Consider the following 23,844-nt stretch of genomic DNA (forward strand, 5'->3'; position numbering starts at 1 on the left):
AAAATATGATTCAAGTGCCGTAATCCACGGTTTGGGGTGCGAAACTGCCTAATGCGGGGGGCGGTTAAGTATGGTTGGTTCGGGAATGTCGTACGATTTTGCGAATGGAATGGGTGGAGGGCGGGGAGGGTCTGTGCGCGTGTAGGGCGAGTGGAGGGGGCAGGAATCAATGGGAGATACCGGATTGGGAAAGGAAGGAAAGGGACGTTGTTGGGATTGAAAGGGGGCGGAAAAGTAAAGTTGTGAATTGAAAAAAGGGTGAAAGTGCCATGTAAGCTATGTAAGTGAGAAGAAGAGAAATAGTATGTGGACGGGCAGAATCGTGTCTGGTCCAGGGTATAACAGTGAGAGAAGAAAACTATCTAGAAGAAGAATGGAAAGAAGGTCGCCAGAGATTTAAAACACAGTCCCTGGCTTATTCTTCCGCCAAAACATTGCTTTCGCTGCATTCACGCTCTTAGGCGGAGGGTCAAACTTTGGTGCCGCCTCCTCAATTTCCATCTGCTCGAGCTTCCTCTGCGAGTTTCGCTGCAACTCCCTCTTCAGTTTGCGCTCGTCCTTCTTGCGCATCCAAGTGACCCAGATACAGTAGCTTGCAGCGAGAACACCCAGTCCGCCGATGACGCCGCCAATGACTGCGCCGATGAGACCTTGGCGCTCCCATTCGGATTGCTTGGGGCGTTGGTAAGCGACGGGGACGGATCTGGGGCAAAAGGTTACGGGCATGACCACGTTGTTTTTCTGGATGGCTTCGGCTAGGTAGAAGTGGCTGGATTCGTAGTCGGCCATGAGGTAGACCTGGCCGAGGAAGGCGGTGCCGAGGTAGAAGGGGGTGTTTGCGTCTTCGTCGCGGTCTTGGATTGGGGTGATGTTTGATGCGTTCATGAGGACTTCTGGGGGTAGCGTGACGGTGAAGCCGTCGTCGAGGACAATCGTAAGTGTGCCGTTGAAGCTGTCTTTGAGCCTCAGTGAGTTGTCGTCCCATCTGTTGTCTTTTTCGGCTTTGAGGTGCTTGATGAAGTTTTGTGTGATCTGGTATGGTAGGGCGAAGGGGAACTGCTCCGTTGTGATCTGGGCTTCAAAGTCCTCGGGGCGCGACTTCATGTCGGTGAAAACTGTGTTGTCGAAAAGCGAGGTGTTTGAGTTGTCGGCTGTTCCAGTGATGATGACATCCTTGACACGGACACTCATTGGGTTGGCGTTGGCCACGTTCATTGCGTATTTGTGTGGCTCGCCCGTGAAGCGCCCAGAGTCGTATCCTCCAAAAACGTTGCTGCCATTGACTACACCTCCAGCGCGATCAAAACCGTGACCAATATAGAGAGAGTATGTTGATCCAGCAATCATATCCTGCACCACGAGGTCCCGCAGCAACGTTGACGAAGCGCCGACGCCAACTCTCCCTGGGGTTATTGATCCTGACTCTGCAACCTCGACAGTCGAGTTTGGTACAAGTGTTTGTGTTGCGCCATCCGTTTCAAAGTAGTGTGTGTACAGTCGAAGGGTCTCTTGACCAAAGAATCCCGAGAGTTTGTCTTGGGATTTATCTAGTGTCTGGAAGTTCTCCTGTTCCTCAAATCTACATCATATGTTAATCGGTGGAGTGGTCACAGAGAGCAAGCAACATACGTTGTCGAATCTCGAAAGTTGAAGAAGCCACCTGTACTTATATCGCAGTTTTTGAGTGTCGTATTGTCTTTGCAGTAGCCGCTCGATGCAAAGGAGGTATGGTTCTGTTGTAATGATGGCCAAAGGCTGTTGTTCTGTGCTGGTGTTCCGAGTCCGATGAACGATCCATACTGGAAGACTGGAGAGTCATGAACGGCCCGCTTGTGTATATCGACATATATCGGCTTCTTTGTGCAGTTTGATGCAACTGTTGACTGAGCCAACAGCACAGTTGCGGAGAGGTAGAGGAGGAAGGACGCCATGACGGGTATTCAGAGATGCTCAAATCCAGTGAGCTGCAAGTCAAGGAAGAACAAAGTACGATGCGCTTATAGCACCGATCCACGACAAGAATCACGAAACGTCTCAAGCTAGAGTCTTGGAAGTACTGCAGGAGATACAGCGTCTTTGTACTTCATGCCCCAATCAATCTGTACCTCGACGCACTAAGACGGACCTGTAGGCATTCGACCAGTCGGATGCGGGGTCAGCTATTCTTGCATGCAGCAATATCCACCATCCAGCTCTGATTGCGCATAGCTGCATTCTTGCGCTGTTCCCGGGACCGCACGGATCTCAACCGCTACAGTGAGCGCCTGCTGATGCTGTTGTGGGTATACTATGACCTTGGGAGGAGTGGTGTCAGCGCTTCGGACAGGGAGATACAATAGGAACAATGATGACCCCCTCCGATACCCAGGGATGGTAATACATAGATGCCGATGATTGGACTCATCCTGTAGGCTTCATACACTAAAGATAGCGGGCGTCTACAAGATGTAGTCGATTGGACACGACGTTCTCGCCAGCAACGCAAGCGCCCGAGGGCACGGACCTCCGTGCAGGTGTGGGTCGATGGCTATCTATTCTTAACCTCGCGCCTACATGGATCTTGAGTACCAGAACCACAAGGTTTGCGTATGCGCCGAGCAAATCTGTAGGTAAAAGGCACTCGAGCTACTACACTCGGAGATGATCAGTTCCCTCTGTTATTCCCGATCCGTGCACCCTTGCACAGCACTGTATTTCCTTGCTTGCCAGGCTGATCGTTCTCAGTCGCCTTTGTATATGTATGCACACTGCCTGCCTTCGTACCTGGATGGCTGTCATCACGTATTGTACGCGTGGTCTCATCTGTTGGCCCTTGGCTGATTGATGACTCTCCCCCCAAATCTGGTTGTTACATTTTTCGTGCCACGAACACTTCACAAGTGATGCCTAAGCGCTTACGCAGTTTGCGCAAGTGAGGGCGAACGCGTCATGGCCTCTTATCTAGTCTTATGTGCAGAGCGACTTGGTGCCTTTCTTTCACAACTCGTGAAGTACAATTTAACTATATACTTTGGTATAATGCGCGGAAATCATGTATAGATAATTCACCGAGGATAAGAAGTGTGTACTGGCCTGAATATGAACTCCGATAAACCGCATTTTGATGACGTGAGCATCATAGCCACCGTACCCGATATAACGCCTGCCGTGGTTTGCTTGATGAACACATGCATATCTCCAGACTTTTCCGACACGAAATTCTTGTCGAAATATGCGTCGTGTTTCTACTCTCGAATCCCCAATCTAGCCACAATACATCGAGGGGTTTATGCCAGGGTATGATGTGTAGAAATACGAGCGGCAAGATATAGAAACACCCAACACCATACTCCGCTACCCGCTGGACTAAAATGATGACTAAAGACAGCCCACATGTAGCCGATAACACTGTGCGCCAGACATGCCCGATAACTTGTTAAAGACAAATCAGACCAAAAAGATTGACTGAAACGTGCAGAAGAGACCCGACGTGCTCACGAATTGATGAGTACCCATCGCTTTTCTTTCTCGGTGGGGCCTACCCTTGCAGCAACAACACTCAGAGTATTGGAGATGGCGTCTTTTGGTAGCTTCGGAAAGGCTTTCTTCAAAGACTCAATCATACCAAGCTTAGTGAGATCTTTGCCTTCAATCTCCGCCTTGAAGGCGGAAAGTTGCTCAGTAGGTACCATTCGTTTGGCCTTGGCGGGTTTACCCGATGTACTCGACGGAGCGTTCTGAGGGCCATTTAGGGTGTTGAACAAGCCGTTCATAGTGCGCTGCGTGAGCGGTGCTTTGGGTGGATTCATGGCGCCATTACTGGCTGTTTCTTTGTTTGCCGTGGTGGGGGTGGGGGTTGCAGTTGCCGGATCCGGCGCCCAGTATGCGGTAGAGAAGGGATCAATCGACCGCATTTGCGGATCCAGTAAGAACTCCATCTTGAATTCTTTGAAGTCTGTACAAATGGCGTCGGATCCGTCGTTCAGCCGAGATACGCTCTCGGCATCCTCCCAGCACAAGCCAGTGCTAACGGGTACCAGGTCGCCGCTAATGAGTCCGCGTTTGAGTTGCGGATCCTCTTCATCATCAAGGAAGCCATCCATATCGTCATCTGCCTCATCTTCGTTGTCGTCTTCACCGTCAGAGTCCAAATCTTCGCCTTCCTCGGGCTCATCCCACTCAGCTTCAGAGTCGTAGTCATAATCGGTATCCTTTCGGACTCTTGATACAGGATTGCGTGCAAGACGAGAAGCCTCGGTGCGTGTGTATAGCCTAGTATATGTTCCATGATAGGGCGGGCGTACGTCTGTGCAGAAGTGAATATACTTCATCGGTATCTCCTTGAGCATCTCCAATGGATGTCGTGATGCTGCACTCTTCGTAGAAGTGATATCGATAGGGTGGTCAGATGAGTTGTTGACGCAATCCACAATTTCTGCAATTGTAGCTGTCCGATGGCCCCGAACATTTTGCTTTGGGAAGAGTGACACCAAGGTCTCCCGCGCTATTGATTCCGAATACGAATCTTTTTGTGCAATGATATTCTCTAGTCGGTTTCGAGCGGCTTCTAATCGTTCTGGACTGTTCAGAAGGGCATTCGTCGGCGCAAGAATCGTGTGTGCGGGTACGTTAAACGGCAAGAAGTAACGTTCGTAGTCTGACTTTGCATCTTTGACGATAGTCTTCTGTGGGGAGGGCGGGATCGAGTTAGTACTTGCTCCAGATCTGTCTGGTAATGATACGGAGTTTGTGGGATTCTGGGATGAAGCTACCGCAGCCTGTCCCGGGCTTGTCCCTGCCTTTGGCTTCACAAAGAAAGCGTTCAGCTTCATCTGTGACTGTTGTCGAGTTAGCTTCGCTCAGTTTAGTAAACGTAGCACCAGGAAATAACTCGGTGCTGCAGTCAGAGAAAAGTGTTGCGGAACATGGCAACAGCATCCCTCTCTGTTCTCAGTGAATGTAGACTCACCCGTGCCTTCTTTGCCTTTTCCTCCTCAAGGCGTTGCTGCTCCTCCTCTTTTATGCGCTTCTTTTCATCACGCTCCTCATGCTTTTTCCTTTTCTCCTCTGCCTTGAGTTTCTCCTCAGCCTCCTTTTGTGCCTTCTTCTCTTCTCGCGCCTTAGCCTTCGCTTCCTTTTCAAGACGCTGTGCCTCTTTCTCTTGCGTGGTCAGCCTCCTCCTTTTGGCTGCTTGCTGTGTGTTGCTTGATGTGGCGACATCTGTGTTGGAAAGACCATGACCGTCGGCAGACTTGCTGTTGGGCCCGGTCGAAATCGGTGCGCTACTCTTTAGAGGCGATGGTGTTTGAACTGAGAGAACTGAAAAGGGTGTTGAGGCTTGCGAACTGGTTGTGGACTTGGCTGGTGTGATGGGAGGCTCGACTTCATCTTCGAGCGGACGTTTTTGGGGAACCGGTGCGACGGGGGTGGGGTCCTCCATTTTTGGTGATGAGTGCTGTGATTTCGAATTGGGATTCTTTGTGAATTGTATCCCTCTGAACGAATTGTGGCCCAAAATGGATTAGGTGGGATGCGTTGTAGTTGAGAGCGGGATGGCGATTGCGGGCGTTGAGGTGACGCGAAGGTGGAGGGCGCGACGCGATACGCGTGGAAGGCGCGGCTAAGGCCCAGGGTGCTGATTAGTCGATTGCCGCACTCTTCAGGGCGAATAGTGCCTAGATTCCTATTTGGGAATAGTCAATATGCGTGAAACTCTAACGCCAACATCTCACTCTCTCGGAACCCATTGGAGAGTTTTAAAATCGAGCTTGTGGCGCAGGAAAAGTATATAGTTTTGCATTGGTGCATTGAAAAGATCGGGATGGTTCCCATCTTTTGTGAACGCGGTTGCAGGCGTCGTGCCTTCTTGTCGCAGCGTAGCGCACCGTCGTTCTTTCCATCAGAGCACTCGCCCTAAGACTCATATTAATTTAATCATGCCGCATTCCATTTGTCTCTACTGATATTCTAAAAACTGGTATTTGTCTCTATTCTGACCTGCTGTGTCTTGTCGGTGGCCCCAGCTATGGAAGAAGACAACTTTGAGGACCTGCTCTTTGGAGACCCAGGCACGCCAATGTGTCCAAGCGACATCTTGCTCGATGAATCTGACGACGATATTCTCTTCTCTAATCGGAATGCACATTCCCACGATTGGGAGCCGGCAGATGCCATCAGTTCACCTACTGTTGCTAGTGTGCTATCTAGGGGGCACATACCCCCGAACAGCGAAACCGATAATTACGAACAGCATGACCGCCATATCGCTGAGGTCACTCAGAGCTCTGTTCGCGACAGGTCTTTGCGTCATATTAACCCTGGGGAATTACAGCTTACTCACTGATAGGTACTGGGTGATCGCTCGCATTGAAGCCATGCTAGAAAGAATCATTGACGGTCTTTTGGGACAACACGAGTCGCTTACCATAACCCTGAAATCTCGTGCAGCCTTTTCTCGTAGAAATGCTCCCAGTAATGAAGGAGATGGATCAATTCCCAAGCCCAAAGAGCGCGATATCAACTTCCCAGGCGCCAATGCTCAAGAAGCTTGGAAATTCAGTTGGTGTCCTTCCGTTTTCCAGAGTGACTACTGACATTCTCAGCTGTGCTGTTACGCATTCTGGAGTTCATCCACGGTAGTCTCCTCAACAATACCTTCATGACCAAGCGGTACTATATGCTGTCTCATTCATAGAGAACACAATCTAACAAGAAATAGAGACATCTACTATCGACATCCCGATCTATTCGTCAAGCAGTCTGTTGTAGATCGATACGTAGATGATCTTGCATGCACGTTTGGCATTACTAGATCACAATTGAATGTGGTACGCAATGTCCGGAGAGGGCAATTTGACACGGCTAATACCTGTACACCAGACTGCTGCCGCGAAAGGCTTAGTGGCTGGAAACTTCAAATTGGAGCAAGCCAGCAATCTGTTTCATGGAATGAGCAGTATTGAGGTGGGATAGAGCATGCCAGTTGCGTCACAGAAGTCTAATCCCATACCAGGGCCTGCTCATTCCCGTCGTTCGTGACAATGATAGCTGGGATTTGACAGAAATCCAATGGGTCCTCATAATCGAAAAGGAGGTATGATCAGCTCTCTTACGTACTCTGAGCTGAGGTATTGATGAAAAGTAGGCGACATTTCGATCATTGATTGGATCAGCGCAATGGAGTACGTTGGGCTTGCACGGCGTGGTAGTAACTGTGAGTCAAAAGCACACGTTGTCAATAGATGCTAATGATTAGAATAGGCCAAAGGATATCCCGATGTCGCCTCCAGGCAGTTTCTGCGCCAACTTGGGAACACTGCACCCCACATTCCCATGTTCGTTTTGGTAGATCTTGACCCCGATGGTATCGCCATTCTGTCCACGTACAAATACGGTTCGTACCGCCTTATGCACGAAGACGTCGCACTCATGGATACACATGCACTGAGTCTGCCCAATGTTCGGTGGCTGGGTGTAAAGAGTGACGACATAAGTCTAAGTGAGGTAAGTGAGGACGGGACAGAGAGGAAGTCGATATATCAACTACAAGGCCTAATGAGGCTCACAATGCGCGACCGCACTAAAGCAACACAAATGCTGGAGTGGGATCTGTGCGGAGAAGATGGACTTGAGCAAGGCTGGAGACGGGAGTTACAATGGATGCTCATGCTAAATGTCAAGGCCGAGATGCAAGTACTCGATGAGCTACCTGGCGGATTGGTGTCATGGCTGAGCAACCAGCTTGGAGATGCAGATGATCTACTAATAACTGCTACAAAGATCGGCAGTGACTGTTCAGACGACGGCATGCTCTTCTAAGGGCATTGCAAGGGCTTGAACTTCAATTGTTGATCGTACACGGACGTGTGGAGGCTACATGTCCTACCTGATTTCCTGCAAAGGACATGTGCAATGCTTTCCCTATTTGCTGGAAGCATCATTGATACATTTCGTACAAGACATCAAAATTACAAAGGCGTCAATCAGTCCCCGCATTTTACTGTGGTCTCGTCTGCGAACCTACTGCAAGTAGCGCTAATGGAGTAAGCGTTTGCTATGAAGAGCGGTTGTCCAATGGGATGTGAGCCGTGCCGAATACCCTGCCAAGACTGGCGGTCCATGTTGGCCAACGCATCATCCTTCTCAATCACTGCAGGCCACGTTCAACAACTCGGACGGCACGCAAAGCGGGCCTACAATGCATTGACCTGCAGTTTAGAAACAGAGCCCACCATGTCCGGATCCGCCGCCCTTCCAAACGACCCCCGCATTTCCTTTCAGGCGCCATCGCTGTCGCAAGGCTCCGCCAGCCACTCTAGTTGCGAGCAACATGGCTCAGCTACCACCGAGTCGAATGCAACCCCGCAGCCATTGACGTCTACAACAACCACTAAGCAGTCGGTGCCTCTGGGTGTCTTCTCGACCCTCCTAGGGAACAACTCCACGTCCACACTCAGTGCCCAACCCATCTTGTCGGACGAGGCGGTCCCGGCCATCCTCATCCACGCCCAACCCCCGGACACAGAAGAAGGCCCTTCTGACCTCACCGCGAGCTTGTCATCAGTGCCCAGTGCGACTACCACGCTGACGAACACGTTGCCACCGACTCAGTCTGCCGCCCTTCGCGCCCTCAATGCCCCCGCCTTCCATTCGTCTCCTTCAAAGAGCAAGTCCGCAAAGTCGACATCTAGTCGAACAACTGTCACTAGTCAGCCTGTCGTGGTACGCACGTACTCGGGTTCACGGCATACTTCTCGCGCTGGGTCAGGGTTCAACACCCCGCGCTCTTTTGCAATGAATGGGAATAATCACACTTCAGCCCTGTCAGCTGGTCTGGCAGGTACAAGTGAGCAGTTACCCTCTGCCGATGACTTTTCCTTCTCAGCAATCCTACGTGCCGTCGACCCTGAGATCAGAGATGCGATTGATGCTATTGCTGAGATCTGTGCTAGGAGCAGGATGAGTCTGGCAGATGAGTACGACTCACATCTCCCCCCACAGGGCGAGATCACTGGGACGGGACCAGGTTGGGCTGCTAGCACCGGAGCACTTGTAGGACGTGGTCGGTTGAACCGAATCAGCCAAGGATGGACTGCCGCAGACAATACACTGATGGCTGTGCCTGAAGCCAGTAGCTCTAGCGAAAGATTGGCACAAGAGGGTAAGGCGGAGAGCAACAAGAAACGAAGCCAGTCAGCATATGGCAGCTTGAAGAGTGTCATTAGTGGTGGCAGTGGTAAGAGAAAAGCCATTGATGGCGATACCTTTCGCGAGCAAGAGGCCAGCAGCTCGAAGCAAGATGAAGTGCAGAACCGAGGACCTCCTTGGGCAGTTCACACTTCAACCTCATCTTCCCATCCAGCCATTACTCTCGCTGCACCTACCGCCTCGAAGCATCTCTCGCTCGACACATCGTCTACTATGCAGGACAAGATCGGTTTCCTCATGCATACATCAGACATTCGGGCTCAAAACGAGACCCTGCAAAGGCCTTCTTCACGCCAACGCAGACAAACAACGCGTAGCCTACCGTCTCCACGAGCCCGTGCAGGTACATTGGGCTCTTTGAAAGCATGGTTGCCATGGCCTCGCCCCTCGGATCTCAACCACGATACTCAGCAAGAACTGGCAAGAGCCGAGGACCGACTTCGAAGGATGTTAATGTCGCCACAAAATCTTGGCAAAGGTAAAGCTACTGTCAGTGTTGTTTGATACGTCAAGTCGTCTGGGTGGCCTGCTGTCTAATCAAGTAGCGCTTTTTTTTTGTTTAAACAACAAGTGAAAGATACCCAGAATATGGAAGCAGCCAGATGAGAGAGACACAAGAAGAGGTGAACCAAGTTGTACATACTGTGGACTCTTCTTTTTGGATACATAGGAAAGGGAGGTACCTGTTATACAAGCGCAACAAGTAACAAAAAAAAGAGAGAGAAGACAAGAACTATACGCAACTCCCTGGAGGAGCACAACCTTTATGACTTACGCCCCCCACCCATTTAACGAATATTACGACTGACGAACCCCATATCGAGCGAGGTTTCGGAACCCCTCCATGACGTTTTTTTCCTTTTGTTCTGGGTTTTGGCATAACTATGTCTTTTACAAGTAAAGAATACAAAGAATGTTTACTGTACCTTTCTTGGAATTGACTTGCTTTGATCATGTGCTTCCTTGTTGCGAGTGGGAACCAGAGTAACAATTCAAAGTTCTAATGTGGCAGAGAGCAAAGAAATCCCCAAGTCGATATCGATTCACGAGTACCGCGCGGTTCATCTCACCCGGTAACATTACTCGAAATTTGCACCTAGCAAGAGAGTGTAGATCAAATGTATTCTCCCAAGAAATGATAGCTTGGTACGAAAAAAAAACACTCCAGAATGATAAAATCCGAAAAACCAGGACAGACAATGCATCCAATCATGCAATTCCTAGCCCCCTTCTTCCCCCCCCCCCAAAAAAAAGAATACAGAAGAAACAGTGTCAGATGGAAAAAAAATGTTAATAAGCCAATTGCCATTCTGACGCCAAAATAATGCAACAAAGCTCTTTCTTCTCTCCCCCTCCCCCAGAAAAGAGCCAGACAGAGCAGAAGAAGAAAGCCGCCTAAGCCTATATCCCAATCCCGATCATCCCATTCATCACCGTCATCATAGCTAACTCCCTCCTCCTTGCTGAATTCTACATTCACACATAAACGCCACAAGACAACGACAACATTTCTTCTCAGGAATCTACCGTTCATAGCCAGAATGATCCGTCGGTATCGGCAACGCAGATGCTGGTTTCCAAATCTTGACACGCATGTCGTCGCCTGCCGAGGCAAAGGTAGTGGGATCTTTGGGGTGCCAGGCTACGCTGTTGACGCAGCCGGGGTGGGCATCGAGGGCTTCGATGAGGAGACCGTTAGAGCGCCAGATATATATTCTCGAGTCTGAGCACATAATACTGTTAGCAAGTTGTTCGTTAGGGCAGAAAGTTAGCATTGATAAAACTTACCCTCGCTGCCGCTAACGACAAAGTTCTCGTCGGCACCGCCAAAGGCAGATCTGATGATGAATTGTTTCTGAACGTGCGCCTCAAACCGTTGAATGACGTCGCCGGTGTCGATTTCCATAAGCTTGATTTGATCGGGACTCATGCTGACAAGCATGTGGCGCGAGTCCTGACTGATCATCACACTGGTTAGTTTGACGTCGTCGAGCTGGAACTCTGCAATCTTCTCGTAGCTGACAAAGTCAAAGACTACTATTGAGCTCTCGGTGATGATGACAAGGCGCTCGCCGTTTGGTGATACTGCAATGTCGTTTGCGCGGAGTCTTGCGCCGTCGTCGCAAAAGTTGTGCTTGAGGTCGCCGTTGAGATCCCAGATTCCACAGCCCATGCGGTCGTCTTGCGATCCGATGATTACGCGCGTGCCGGAGGGATCCCAAGCTGCTGTTGTGCATGGATAAGTAAAGTCGCTAATGCATTGTATGCATGCACCCGACTAGGCAGGTTAGTTTATGCCAACTACAAAGGTGCATGAGCATCGTACCTTGACGTCCCATATCCTCGCAGAGTTTTCTGGTTGAGAGCAGCACGTTACAATCTTGGTATCGTCAGGACTCCACGCGAGATGAGTGACACCTGATTCTCGGTGTTCGTCTAATTGATGTAGCACCCTATATGTGCTCGTCTCGTAGATGATGATTGTGCAATCCTTGCTTGTCGACGCCAGCTTGGTGCCGTCGTTCGAGTATTGCAAAAACCAAACCTCGTCCTTGTGATGTCTTAGATCAAGCACGGCCTTTGTGGGGAAATCGTCTCTCTCGCAATTGTGATTCAGGTAGAGCGAGGGTGATGCAGCTGTGTTATGATATAAACAATTTGCGATCCAGCTGTCTTTTACCTCGTCTAATAATACGGCTAACCTGTGTTCTGGAATCATGACGCTGGGTGAAATTGACCCTGTAAAGTGTGAGTAGACATTCTTGGCACTAATATGCAATCACCACTTACTCGACAGATCTGAAAGAAGATGCATTCGCGACTCGCCGCGAGCACCATCCCACTGAGCTTGGTGTCTCAAATCTTCAGCAGACTGGCACATCATAAAACTAGCAGCTGTCAGCACAAATGCAAATGCGGAAACAGGGGCGGAATTGAAGACTGACGCTGAAAGAGCGTGTAACCTGCCCACATCTTGGTGAAGTGGCGTCAACTCTTGTCGGAGTACTTGAAGCGCTTTTGAAAGGTCTCTTCGCTCCAGCAATTCCAGATACTTTTGCTGCTTCAGCCAAAACAACATAACCTCCCGATTCGCACCCTCAGCAAGCGTCAGACCCGCAGATTGCCGCGAGCCCGTCTTCGACCTCGACTTTTCCCACGGCTTTCCATACGAAGCATCCAAACCAACGCCGCCTCCATTATCATTTCCATTTGAGCCAAACAATAACTCTTCCGCCTCTTCCCAATCGCCGTTCAAGACCGAGCTCCGGAATGCTGCAACCGTGGGGCCTTCGAGCTGAAAGCCACTCTCTTTACATAATGCGCTTGCTGCATTGTGATATCCCAAATCGGTCAGACTTTGTATGAGTATCCGCGTTACTTCTTCCCTATCATGGCCGAAAAAGGTCGCGGGAACCGACGATCCTCCGTTCGCTACCGGACCTCCATTTGTGTAGGAGCCGTTGCTCTCAGTCCGATTGTGGGAGCTGCCATTCGCATGCTTGCCCAGCGGCGACCTGGGCGCCGATGATTGTGACGAACCGTTGGTAAAGTTTCGCGAGGGCGATTGTGATGTCTTTGCGTCGTCGTTGTCAAGGCGCATGGTCCCGTCGAGTCTGCGCCTGCGCTTCGAGGTGTGGCGGGTTAGCCTGCCTCGGTCGGTGCGCGAAAGAGGGTCTTGGTCGCCGTGGTCGTTGTGATCGTCGCTGTCGGAGAAGCTGTACCTGCGCTTTCCGGCTGGAGTGCGTTGAGACGGAAGGATGTTGGTGGTGGGACCGGGGAGAGTGGAGGGGGCAGAGATGACTGGGGAAGTAGAAGAAGCGGGGGAGGGCGGAGTGGATGGGCGGTCGGCGGCGATTGGGGAGGGAAGGTCTGGGGAGGTTTCGTCTGCCAGGACGAAGACTGGGCTTGGTTTACCCGCAGATGGCGCGGAGATGGATTCGTGGCAGCCTGTTACCAGAAGGGGGCTTTGTAATCTGTGGCTATGTAGAGATCATGAATAGAAGGCTCCAAAGTATGGACGGGCAGTGCGCGCAGTGTGTATACTGGCGTGGGCGTGTGACAGAAGAGGGGGGCAAGAGAGAGAGCGATCGGGGTTGCGGAATGAGCTGGGAGGGATGAAGTAGCAGGCGATGTCACGAGCCAAGAGAGATGGATGATGCTGCCGCCAGGGCCTGACTGTTGTTCGTCGATACCAGGCTGAATGAAGCTGTGCTGGAGTATGACACGTCGATATACGGTCGTGAAGAGGATCGTGGCCGCGGTGTGGAATTGTTTTGGTGTTTGGAGAAGCAGGTGGCTGACGTTACGCAGCTGCTGGCTACCTGGGGGTGCAGCGAGCGGTTGCGTCAAGCGTCATGCGCCAAGTGGCAGTCACGACGTGTAAACGGGATGAGCCGACAGAAATTAAGGGCCAAACAGTAAGCGGGCCAGAGTGTCCGGCAATATCAAGTGTACTTATGGATTCAAGTGGAAAAGTACGCGGGCAACTAACAAGGTGCAAGGGCCCTGGACGATATGGGGTGGATTAGCAGCAGGTCCCTGATGGAGCACCGATAAGAAAGCAGGCTAAGTAAGCATCCGCGTCGTCGAGTATCTTTTAGTACACAACCTCACGCCCAACACCACGTCACATGAGGCCTCATTCGCCGGGACCCACCGAACAAACCATCACATGCCATGAACCGCTAGACCGCATAATCCAAACTAGTTTCACCCTTTTACTTTGAAAGAAGAATTGCATTACACTACTATTGAACTAGGCGTAGCATTCTACTACTCTACCCCTAACCCCCTCACATCCTCATCGTCGTATTCCCCTGCGCCCCATGCTCCTCGAACCAATTCAAAAACTGAAACATACTCGCCTTGGGATACCGCTCCAAACTCTCATAATCCACATACTGCAGTCCAAACCTGACCGAGGTGCCCAGCAGCCACTCAAAATTATCGTATATCGACCATCCCCACGCGCCTGTCACATTAACACCATCCACATGGATGGAAAGCAAGATATTGTCTAGGTACTGTTGGTAGTAGTCTGCGCGCTTAAGATCCCACAGTGCGGCATTGATGTTGCTCCATTGCGCTTCAAAGGGCTCTGCGAAGCCGAATTCGCTGACAACAATGTCGGGGATGGAGGGGAAGAGGACTTGAGTGATGTGCTTGAGGTAGCGGCGTACGCCTGCGGGTGCAGAGTAGAACCACGACATGGCTGGGTCGGCTGCAGGTCCAATAGGGAAGCCATTGGGAGCTATGCTTGCGGAGCCAGCACAGTCAGGGAACGAAGGGTGAGAGCGGTTGCTAGTGCAGGCCTCGAGGCCGCCGTTGACTTCAAAAGCTACAAACGACGAGTAAGGGTCGATGGCGTAAAAGTCACATGAGCCCTTGATTAGGTCTTTTTCTTCTTGCGTGAACTCAGGCAAGAGGTCGCCAAGGGTGTCTTTGAGGGATTGCGGGTAGTCGCCGTCAGTCCAGCAACCCCCAAACCAGCCAATGCTAAAGTCAAAGTTGCGTTGCCGGGCCACTTCGTCTTCGGGCTTTGTGCTGTTGGCCTCGTAGTAGTTGCCGCTGTTCTTGAACGTGATGCGGCCACGGCCCTTGAATTCCTCGTGGTACCATTTTGCGACCTTGGCGTGGGCAAGCAGCGTGTAGTGGCCACACAAGAAACGGGCCTCGATACCAGGCCCGACTCCGTTGGGTGCCGGATAGTATTCCCCGGCTGGGTAAGATGCATATTGCCAGTTGCAGTACTGGGGCTCGTTGATAGTGAACCACTCGTCGACGAACTCATCGTAGCGAGTAATGACAAACTTGGCGTAGTTGAAAAAGTCATCTACAACGCGGCGGTCCGTCCATCCGCCGTACTCGTTGAAGATTGCAAGTGGAGTATCCCAGTGGAAGAGTGTCACCGAAGGGTGAAGCCCATTGGCATGCATAGTCGCAATCACATCATCATAATGTGCAACTGCTTCCTCGTTGACAGGCCCATTGCCAAAGGGAAAGAATCTCGGCCACGAGAAACTCGGACTAAACGCCTTGATACCCAACTTTGCAAGTCGAGCAAAGTCCTGCTTGTACAGATAGTAATGCTGAGCAACAACATCACCCGTCGTATTGTCCGCCACAAAGTTTGGCACGCGATGTGAGAGCAGATCCCAGATACTTGGCCCTTTGCCCTCGTCCTTGGCCGCTCCTTCAATCTGATATGCCGAAGAACTCAATCCCCAGACAAAGTTCGCGGGCAACTTCAGGCCCTGAGTCTCGGGGTACCCAGTACCGACCAGGGCATGGTAGTAACGCGGGTCTGGCTGTGGATACACAGAAGGCTCAGGCGTCGGTTCAACGGTCGTTGTAACCGTACCCGTGACAACAGGTCCCACTTGATCCCAGAGCGCCGCAAGTGCATTGTGCGAGTAGTCGGTTCGGGTAAAAGGCGTAGGTTGAGCAGAAGCGTTGTAGCTAGAAGTGCTATAACCCGTCGGCTGAGCAAACGAAAGCGAAGAAGACCCATTGGCAGCAACAGCAGCAGCAGCAACAGTAATTGGCCGAGCCAAAAGCATCAATCCAGCAAGATGCACCAACCGATCCATCTTGCCAGAGAAAAACCTCTCAAACAGCAAGATGAAGAAGAGGGAGGGGAGGGGGACTCAGAAACAAACAACAAGACAGGATGGGGAGGCCCTAGTACTTGTACTACAAAAGTAACCTCCCCCGAACTACCCCAACTCCTCATTGTAACCAGCATTTCCGGAGCCCCGCGCCGAATCCTTTCATTCCTTCCTGCATCTTCTCCTCATTGATTCCTGCACCTCACCCCAGTGCGTCTGGGGGGGAGGGCAGGGGGGAAAGAGGAGAGAAGAGGAGGGAAGCTCGGCATGCATAGGAATCCCCCCCAACCGCCCCAAGAAAAAAAATATTCTTGGTACAATGTACTGTACGAGTCCTAGGCGTTGCCAACAAAAAAACCAACCCCATTGCCCCAATAAGGCACGCAGCCAAGATCCCCCTTCCAAGCCTTGTTGCCGCGGAATACAAAGAAGGTTCGCTGGGGAGGGGAGCAATTGTGGAGTTAGGCAATACACGCACACGGGAAGGAGGGATGTAGTAGACGTCATGGTTGGAAACTACGTAGGAGGGTTGGCGGAAGAACCGGGGTGAGGTTCCGTTGGCCTGCAGCGGAATGCAGGCATTGCGGAGAGCAGGCTGCGAGTTATTATTGGTGGATACTTACTTACTGTACGTAGCTAAAAGCTTCTCCAACAAGCGAGCAAAACCGCTCCTTTCTGCACAAGAACGCAGCAGCGCGAATTTTCGACTTGGAAAAGATGACGGGTCCAAGACGATGCCGTGCCGAAAAACTTGTGGGGAAAAAGAGGCACGGCATATTGAGCAGGTGTGTCGTTTGCACGTCTAGTCGGTCCGCACGTCCGAAATGATGTTCGGAGTGTGTCGGTGAGTTTTGGTAAAAATGCACAACAAGAGTTACAAGAAGTTGCCTAGACGGGATTACATAGCAATTCTCTGATTAGTATCATTCGTATACTCGCAAGGGTGAAAGATAATAGGCAAATGTAGGTCAGACATGGAACCAAGATCCGCCGAGGTACATGGATTGTATGGTATTATGCATATGCAGTAGTACCGGATATTCTATTCGAGTAACTAGGTCCGATTTCTAAACTTTGAATCCAATTTTGGGGGCGTCTGGTCGATGGCTCGATATAGTCGTAAAATGCCATTAAGATGGTGCAAGACTCGTTGGGTATATGTCGAGCATCTCGGTAACAGGCAGTCATTAGAGCAGTCATTAAGAGAAAGACTTTAAGCCTTACGCTGCTTCTTTGCAGGTGGCTCTTGGGCGGACTTCCGTCCCTTTCCTACGAGGGCACGAATGTCAACGGGCTCGTCATCGTCGTCATCATCATCGTCATCATCGTCGCTGTCCATGGCATCGATGTCGGATAGCTCCTCATCATCTTCTTCCTCTTCAAAAGTAGCCTCTGCGACCTGTTAGCATCCGAATCGACATGTGTGAACATGCAACGTACTGTAGTATCTGATGGCATTGGGCCAGATGTCTTCAGCAATGATAGTAGCAACCTCATCACCACCGGGGAAAACCTCAATCTCTTGGTAGTCGAGTGGGTCTTCATCGTCCTCATCCTCGTCGTCGTCGATCCTCTCTCCTCGCCTGACCTTCTCAAACCTCTCCCTCTCTTCCTTTGCAGCTTGTGCTGACTCTTCCGCGCTAACCCATCGGTAGCCGGCAACGAAGGAGAAGAGACCGAAGAAGCTGATTGAAGCATCCGTGGCGGTCTCGATCATCTGAGCAAGCTTCTTGTACTCGGCTGACTTGACCTCCTCTTTCCTTGCTGCTCCGTTGGTAGTATCAGCTGCCAACTTAGCTCTCAACTGGCCAAGCTTGTACGCAGCATCAGTCAGACCGTCGGTAAGGTCCTTGCCCTTCTTCCAGTTGATCTTGACGGGCTCAGAAACCAGACCCTGCCAGTCCCTGGACTTGCGGAACCAAAACTTCTTCTCCAGAACCTTGTCTTCGAAGTATTCGTTTTCCGTGAAGCCAAGCCTGAGCAAGAAGCTGCGGGGTGAGCCATTAGGGTCATCCAGCTCGAAGCGCGAAACTTCAACCGTAGACAAGCACTCTGCGATGAGCTTGGAGTCGGTGGGTTGGATGAAGCTGTCAATCTCGGGAGGCGCTTGCTCGAAGACTAGGGCCCAGAAGTGAGGGATCTTCTCAACAAGCTCGGCGCGCTTCTTGAACAGCGAGGTCTGGATTGCCTCAGCTTTGCGAACTACATGTATGTCAGCATTGCGCCCGTCGCATCGGCAGAAGAAGAAGGAACGAGGTATCGCAAAGAGCGCTATTCTTGAGGAGTTTTTTCATGCAACTATGCGATCCCTCTCTTCACGTAGGAGGCAGTGCGACTTACTGATTTCTTCCTCAGCATCCTCAAATTCGTGCTCAAGAGCCGCAAGCTCTTCGAAGCGAGCAGAAACTTCTTCGTGCGTATGGTCCTCCATTTTGATACACTCAAAAAGATACTAGATTCAGTATCGCAAGTGTAGAATACTGAATGTGAGTTGTGGTTGAGGTTGGATCGTTTAATCTGGGAGCATTTCTCACAAAATTTCACAAATTGCTGCAGGGATCTGGACAGGCCCCACATAAAGCGGAGCCATTCCGCCCCGCGTTTTTACGCACACTTACGCCATACCTTTTGCTTGGCAAACTCTCCAGGTAAAGGTATTGTGAAGTTTGAGGCATGTATTTTCTTATGGTAAGACTAGTTGTACAAATATAAGTGAGAGTTCAAGTATGAAATTTACCATGGATTGGTCGTACAGCCAAGAGTGATGGCCATAGTTGGTGACGTATGACTCCTACTTCTCTATATCGCATCTCATTTCGCCTGTGGCAGTATACTTTCTACACATTCACCATAAACATAATCCATCACGCATATCATACAACGCATTTCTACCCACCTTAAAACCCTGTCTCTCCTGTCGCCCTCTCACTATGGGAGGCCTAGCATTCGCAGATACTGTAGCGGAGTCTGGGCAACCAATTATTGTCCCCCGACTACCTCCAGAAGAGTACAAGAAGCTTTCCGCACGTTATCAGCGCGCCCTAGAGACGATATTCGAGAAAGTTGTTATTCCACGCGAAGCACCGGGCAAAGTAGACTACGGTGATATTGATTACTTGGTCGACGGACTCCGATCTCCATGCACAGAGAGTAATGTCTGGGACCTGATACGCGATCTTTTCAAGGCTGACGCCCATATACTACGCGGCGGATCAGCTTCATACGCGGTGCAGCATCCCACAACCATAGGGCTGTATGTCCAAGTAGATGTCGAGTTATGCGTGGGGCATGGAACTTCCAACAGTATTGAGCTCTTTGAATGGACGCGTTTCGTAAAGAGCGATTCTGATTTGCTGCAAATCATTGGGGTGTCGCATCGACCTTTGGGCATTGTCTGCAACGACCAAGGCTTGCATGTGCGAGTACAAGAGATAGAGCCTTACAACAAGAAAAAGGCCTTGCTATTCTTGACACGATCTCCGGAAGAGGCCCTAGAATTCTACGGTCTTGATGTTACCAAGTATCGGGCTGGGTTCACGGACGAGGAGGATCTCTTTGACTGGGCATGTAGCGGGAGGTTCTTCGCTCGTGAGATTTTTCAAAGTCGCACTGAGAAACACAATGATCGAGCACGCCAAACGAAGAGGCCCATGTACCGGCGGTTTGTTGAAGAGTATATGCCCTCACATCCGGACAAGGGCGCTTGCAAGGCTTGGACACGGGATGAGGTGCTTCACGAAGCCATCCGTGTCTTCGGAAAGCAAGCGGGGTATGATGCCATGATGGAAGAGCATAATCTCAAGACGGCAGAAGAGGAGCTCTGGAAGGAGATCAGGGAAGCGGTGCCTGTACAGAGCAACTCTCTTGCTCTTATCCTCCGAGGCTTAAGACGCTGGGTGGCTTTTGAAAACGGACATCCCTTCATCACGACGGAGCCGAATCTCGCGGAACCTCTGGTCTGGTCCAAGTTTGTGTCACCCGACACGAGAGATGTCGTGCTAGCATGGGTGAAGGACAATTATGGCCAAGTCAAATCCCTGGAGAAGGCGCGTGCAAGTGCATCCAAGGAGGCCGCAAAGAATATCCAGTAGTGGATAGCGCCTCTGTAGGCGAGGAGGATGGTAGTGTCCGCTCGGGTCCGTATAATCAATCGCAGTCGCGCACGTTTCTCGCTGCAAGCCTGCGAATTTTGCCGACCTGGTTTTTGTGACGTAAAGGCATATCTGCTAAGCCGATGCTTCCCACGCGATGCGGGCCTGGTTGATAGAGTGGTGGTCCGACGTGGTTCGGAATGCAAATTTTCAATTTCGAAGGGGTAATGGAAAGCAGTTTTGAAGGGGTAATGGAGTCGATTTCGAAGGGGTAATGCAAGCGCCTAACTGTGGGTCGCGGGCGTGGAGTGGGTTTGGTGGTCGGTCCGACCAGCAAGGCATGGGGGCTAGATCACAAATATTTTTTTGCCTTTTTGGAAAACCATGTCGTCGACGAGCATTGCCTGCGCTAAGATAACCTGCTATCATGCCAAGACATGACCATGTAATGTTTGCTATCTTGTTCAATCATGTGCGGTACCGGATCCTGCCGAAATTTTATACCATCCTGTCGCGCCAATTGAATTTTGATCATCAGACACAGGCCATTGTGTTATCGTTTCCCCATATTGCACGCTTCGTGACACATCCGTAGCGTTCCTATCTGCGTCGTCGGCGTACTACTGGGAGAAGGGAAAAAAAGCTCGCCACAGGCCCAGCCACGATGAACGAAATGGACGGCTCGCCTCCAGAGCCCCAACTTCCAGAATCACACGTATTGATTATTATTACAGGTACATGGCATTGCCACTTAACTTGGCCTTCATTTAACATTAACTTGGACAGGCGGTACAATATGCATGCGAAAGTCTGCAGACGGACTGGTCCCTGCACGAGGGTTTCTAAAAGCTGGACTTGCACCTCGGCCTGTTTTCAATGATGGATCCTACCCAGAGCCTCTCGAAATTGTCGTCGACGACAAGGGTACGCGAAAGGCCGTGCAGAGCTTGAGGACTCCAGTCAGCACGTATGAACGCCGGGTTCGATACTGTGTACTGGAGTTTGAAAAACTGCTTGATAGCAGCTCCATTGACTCGACCGGCTGGGACCAGATTGCGCGTACAGTGCAAAGGAACTACCAACTATTCGATGGCTTCGTCATCTTACATGGGACCGACTCACTGGCCTACACGTCGTCTGCGCTCAGTTTCATGTTCCACAATTTGGGGAAGCCCGTAGTCCTGACTGGGTCCCAAGCACCCATGATGAACCTGCAAACGGACGCCCAGGACAACCTGCTCAACTCGCTCATCATTGCTGGACACTTTATGATTCCCGAAGTGTGTCTCTTCTTCAACTTCAAGTTGTTTCGAGGCAACCGTGCGACCAAGATATCTGCAGAGGACTTTGATGCATTCGGCAGTCCCAACCTGCCACCGCTGGCCACCATTTCCTCGACCAGGACCAATGTACTGTGGCATCGTGTTCATCGCTCCACCGACCTCAGCCCGTTTACCATCCAGACGAACCTGGACACGGCACACGTAGCCTGCCTACGTGTTTTCCCGGGAATTACGCCTGCAATGGTGGATGCAGTCTTGCATCTGGAAGGGCTCAAGGGGCTTGTATTGGAGACGTTTGGAGCAGGAAACACACCTGGTGGGCCGGACAGCGCAATGACGCGGTGCCTGGCCGACGCAGTTAAGAGGGGAATTGTGATTGTCAATGTAACACAGTGTCTGAGCGGCAGCGTTAGCGCGCTGTATGCTCCTGGAGCCTTTCTTGGGCGAGCGGGAGTGGTGTTTGGGCAGGATCTGACGTCAGAAGCAGCCCTTACCAAGCTGGCATACCTCCTGTCGCTGCCGGGAGCGACGCCCGACGAGGTTGCAAAGCGCATGTCTGTTTCATTGCGTGGCGAGCTTACCGAGACAACACGAACTCATTTCGAGCATCCGTCGAGGAGCGGCGTACTTACCCCTGAGCTCTCCAGTCTCACGGCGCTCGGGTACGCGATCCAAAAGGGCGACTTGCAGGCGACGAGAGATATTATTCGAGGTGAACCTCGCTGGCTGCTCAACGATGCCGACTATCAGATGAATAGCCCAGTGGTAAGTGCATTTCTGTCCAGTCAGCATTCATGTACCTATCTCCCCCCCTCTGTCACGGTGTTGCAGCACGTTGCAACCGGCATGGCTCGAGTTAGATTGTGCCTGCACTGGGCAAGAGCCGGTATCGGAAAGAAGATGTGCAATGGCGGCAGCACAGGCAGCAGCGTCCTGAAGAGGGGCGACGCGTCTGTACATGGCGAGTGTCATAGATAAAGGCACAGGAGGCCGTCGGCACATGAGACAACAAGGCATGATGCACATGGGCTTATCGCTCAACTGGATTCCGGGCTGCATGCGGCGTAGCAAACGTGTGTGGAAGAATAATGTTCCATACAATGACGCGCAATATTGCGATATGGTGCTGACTATGAACGCAGCACCTGGCGGCAACCAGCCCCAACGTAGAGATTCTGCGAGATTTTCTGGCACAGGGGGCCTCTGTGCATCTTCGAAACCGATCAGGCAATACCCCGCTCTTCCTGGCAGCGGCGGCAGGCCTGGCAGACCACGTTCAGACACTGATCGATGCGGGAGCCCATCTTCACAGCGACGAAGTGAGCGCGGCCAAGCTGTACGCATCGGAGGGCGACGGCAACGCTGAGATTTGGAGCCGCGTGATTGGATGAGGGGTACATGCAACTCACATGGACGAGCACTGGGGGGGCCACAGTTGATTGTGGCTGCTTGCTGGCTGCTGCGGGCCCAGCGAAGGAATTGTTTATTTGATGGCACGTCGTCGGCAGGGTCTGGTGACGCCTAGGGGTGAGGCCGATGCACGTCTGCAACATGGAGAGCGGGTGAGTTGGTTGGACATGGTGGACAATAGGCCGGATGCTACTATGGGCGGGCGCATCCTTCTCGGGGAGGTGAGCAGTGGCAGTGAGTGGGTGGTGATGGTGATGATGATGATGATGATGATGGATGCGCGCAACAAACGGCGACCAAGGCGTGCTTGCTTAGTTACTTAGTTAGGAGCCATGATGGTCGTGGCGTGGCGAGACTCACGGGCAAGAGGGCGGCGCACTACTCAACGATAATAGACAGGCGGCGCTGGATGTGGGGAAGCCGACTGCAACGAATTTCCGCTTTGGAGATGCGAGGGGCCCTAGCAGGCCAGGGCCGCTAAAGAGGGAGACATCGGGAGCTTGTTTCAGTTAGTAAAAGAAATCTCTGTGCCAAGACCTGACACCGTGATGTCTGGCTGACTGTCCGTCCCTTGCACACGCTCACTCGGACTAATCCCGCCCCCTGGGAGCACGTCTTTACTGTATTCTTATTACTCACTCACCACCCACCACCGCACAAGCCACTACTGCGGGCGGCAGACGCCTCCGAGCAAAGCATCGTCGACGGACATATCTATACATTTCCTGGGTGCACCGGCATGCCCCTTGTTCATGCCGCCTCTTGACTCGCAAGTCCATGTGTACCGTCTATGCAGTTGTCGTATAGTCCTGTGTACGATTCCCATGTAGTAGTCGATTTATCCCCCGCATCGATTCGCAGACTGGGTTGCAATCCTTTTGGATATAGTATGTACTATGTAGGTACATTATTTTTGCTAGTACATTCCAAAAGGTGGAGCCTGCTCGTCTATGGATTAGCCTACCAAGCACGCCTCGCAGAGAGACCATGATAGTGCCTGTGTCTGTGTCTGTGTCTGTGTGTGCATGTGTCTGTGTGTTGGAAAAGGTGAACAAAAAAAAGGGACAATGGCAACATTCTTTGCTTCGGCGTCTGATGTGGCAAGGGATGGCAATATCAACGGCAACGGCAATAGCAGTGGCAACGCAAAGATGAATATCCCATCCCATCCCATCCCATCCCATCCCATACCTGGCCCATAGCCTATTCCTCGGCAGTGTGTCGTTGGGGGGAATGGCAGCCAGCGTCCGCCGGCACGTTTCGCTG

General features: G+C 51.4%; 9 protein-coding genes across 9 annotated transcripts; 5 read left to right on the forward strand and 4 right to left on the reverse strand.

The window, feature by feature from the left end:
• Positions 1–396: 396 nt before the first annotated feature.
• On the reverse strand, positions 397–1,931 carry COCVIDRAFT_90789 (hypothetical protein; the record flags this gene model as incomplete). The annotated part of the gene is made up of 2 exons (XM_014704251.1): positions 397–1,579; positions 1,630–1,931. 2 exons carry the CDS (start codon positions 1,929–1,931, stop codon positions 397–399), a joined length of 1,485 nt encoding a protein of 494 aa, XP_014559737.1.
• A 1,542-nt stretch (positions 1,932–3,473) lies between these two features.
• Positions 3,474–5,419, reverse strand: COCVIDRAFT_90855 (hypothetical protein; the record flags this gene model as incomplete). Its single annotated transcript, XM_014704252.1, has 2 exons — positions 3,474–4,817; positions 4,949–5,419. 2 exons carry the CDS (start codon positions 5,417–5,419, stop codon positions 3,474–3,476), a joined length of 1,815 nt encoding a protein of 604 aa, XP_014559738.1.
• Positions 5,420–6,004: 585 nt separating this feature from the next.
• On the forward strand, positions 6,005–7,797 carry COCVIDRAFT_23928 (hypothetical protein; the record flags this gene model as incomplete). The annotated part of the gene is made up of 8 exons (XM_014704231.1): positions 6,005–6,276; positions 6,326–6,537; positions 6,582–6,648; positions 6,698–6,806; positions 6,859–6,942; positions 6,992–7,072; positions 7,124–7,192; positions 7,240–7,797. 8 exons carry the CDS (start codon positions 6,005–6,007, stop codon positions 7,795–7,797), a joined length of 1,452 nt encoding a protein of 483 aa, XP_014559717.1.
• Positions 7,798–8,211: 414 nt separating this feature from the next.
• COCVIDRAFT_23929 (hypothetical protein) lies at positions 8,212–9,690 on the forward strand (the record flags this gene model as incomplete). Its single annotated transcript, XM_014704232.1, has 1 exon — positions 8,212–9,690. One exon carries the CDS (start codon positions 8,212–8,214, stop codon positions 9,688–9,690), a length of 1,479 nt encoding a protein of 492 aa, XP_014559718.1.
• A 1,019-nt stretch (positions 9,691–10,709) lies between these two features.
• On the reverse strand, positions 10,710–15,776 carry COCVIDRAFT_90829 (glycoside hydrolase family 1 protein; the record flags this gene model as incomplete). The annotated part of the gene is made up of 6 exons (XM_014704253.1): positions 10,710–10,909; positions 10,975–11,464; positions 11,513–11,925; positions 11,977–12,074; positions 12,132–13,056; positions 14,048–15,776. 6 exons carry the CDS (start codon positions 15,774–15,776, stop codon positions 10,710–10,712), a joined length of 3,855 nt encoding a protein of 1,284 aa, XP_014559739.1.
• A 575-nt stretch (positions 15,777–16,351) lies between these two features.
• On the forward strand, positions 16,352–16,600 carry COCVIDRAFT_91007 (hypothetical protein; the record flags this gene model as incomplete). Its single annotated transcript, XM_014704254.1, has 1 exon — positions 16,352–16,600. A coding segment is annotated over one exon (249 nt), but the record flags the coding sequence as incomplete, so codon positions are not given.
• Positions 16,601–17,007: 407 nt separating this feature from the next.
• On the reverse strand, positions 17,008–18,225 carry COCVIDRAFT_35018 (hypothetical protein; the record flags this gene model as incomplete). The annotated part of the gene is made up of 3 exons (XM_014704255.1): positions 17,008–17,186; positions 17,235–17,996; positions 18,135–18,225. The coding sequence occupies 3 exons, from the start codon at positions 18,223–18,225 to the stop codon at positions 17,008–17,010; spliced, it is 1,032 nt and encodes a 343-aa protein (XP_014559741.1).
• Positions 18,226–18,724: 499 nt separating this feature from the next.
• COCVIDRAFT_23932 (hypothetical protein) lies at positions 18,725–19,885 on the forward strand (the record flags this gene model as incomplete). The annotated part of the gene is made up of 1 exon (XM_014704233.1): positions 18,725–19,885. One exon carries the CDS (start codon positions 18,725–18,727, stop codon positions 19,883–19,885), a length of 1,161 nt encoding a protein of 386 aa, XP_014559719.1.
• Positions 19,886–20,558: 673 nt separating this feature from the next.
• On the forward strand, positions 20,559–22,559 carry COCVIDRAFT_35020 (hypothetical protein; the record flags this gene model as incomplete). The annotated part of the gene is made up of 3 exons (XM_014704256.1): positions 20,559–20,619; positions 20,672–21,933; positions 22,311–22,559. The coding sequence occupies 3 exons, from the start codon at positions 20,559–20,561 to the stop codon at positions 22,557–22,559; spliced, it is 1,572 nt and encodes a 523-aa protein (XP_014559742.1).
• Positions 22,560–23,844: the final 1,285 nt, after the last annotated feature.

Source organism: Bipolaris victoriae (genome assembly GCF_000527765.1).
Source record: "Bipolaris victoriae FI3 unplaced genomic scaffold scaffold_16, whole genome shotgun sequence".
Classification (NCBI taxonomy): domain Eukaryota; kingdom Fungi; phylum Ascomycota; class Dothideomycetes; order Pleosporales; family Pleosporaceae; genus Bipolaris; species Bipolaris victoriae.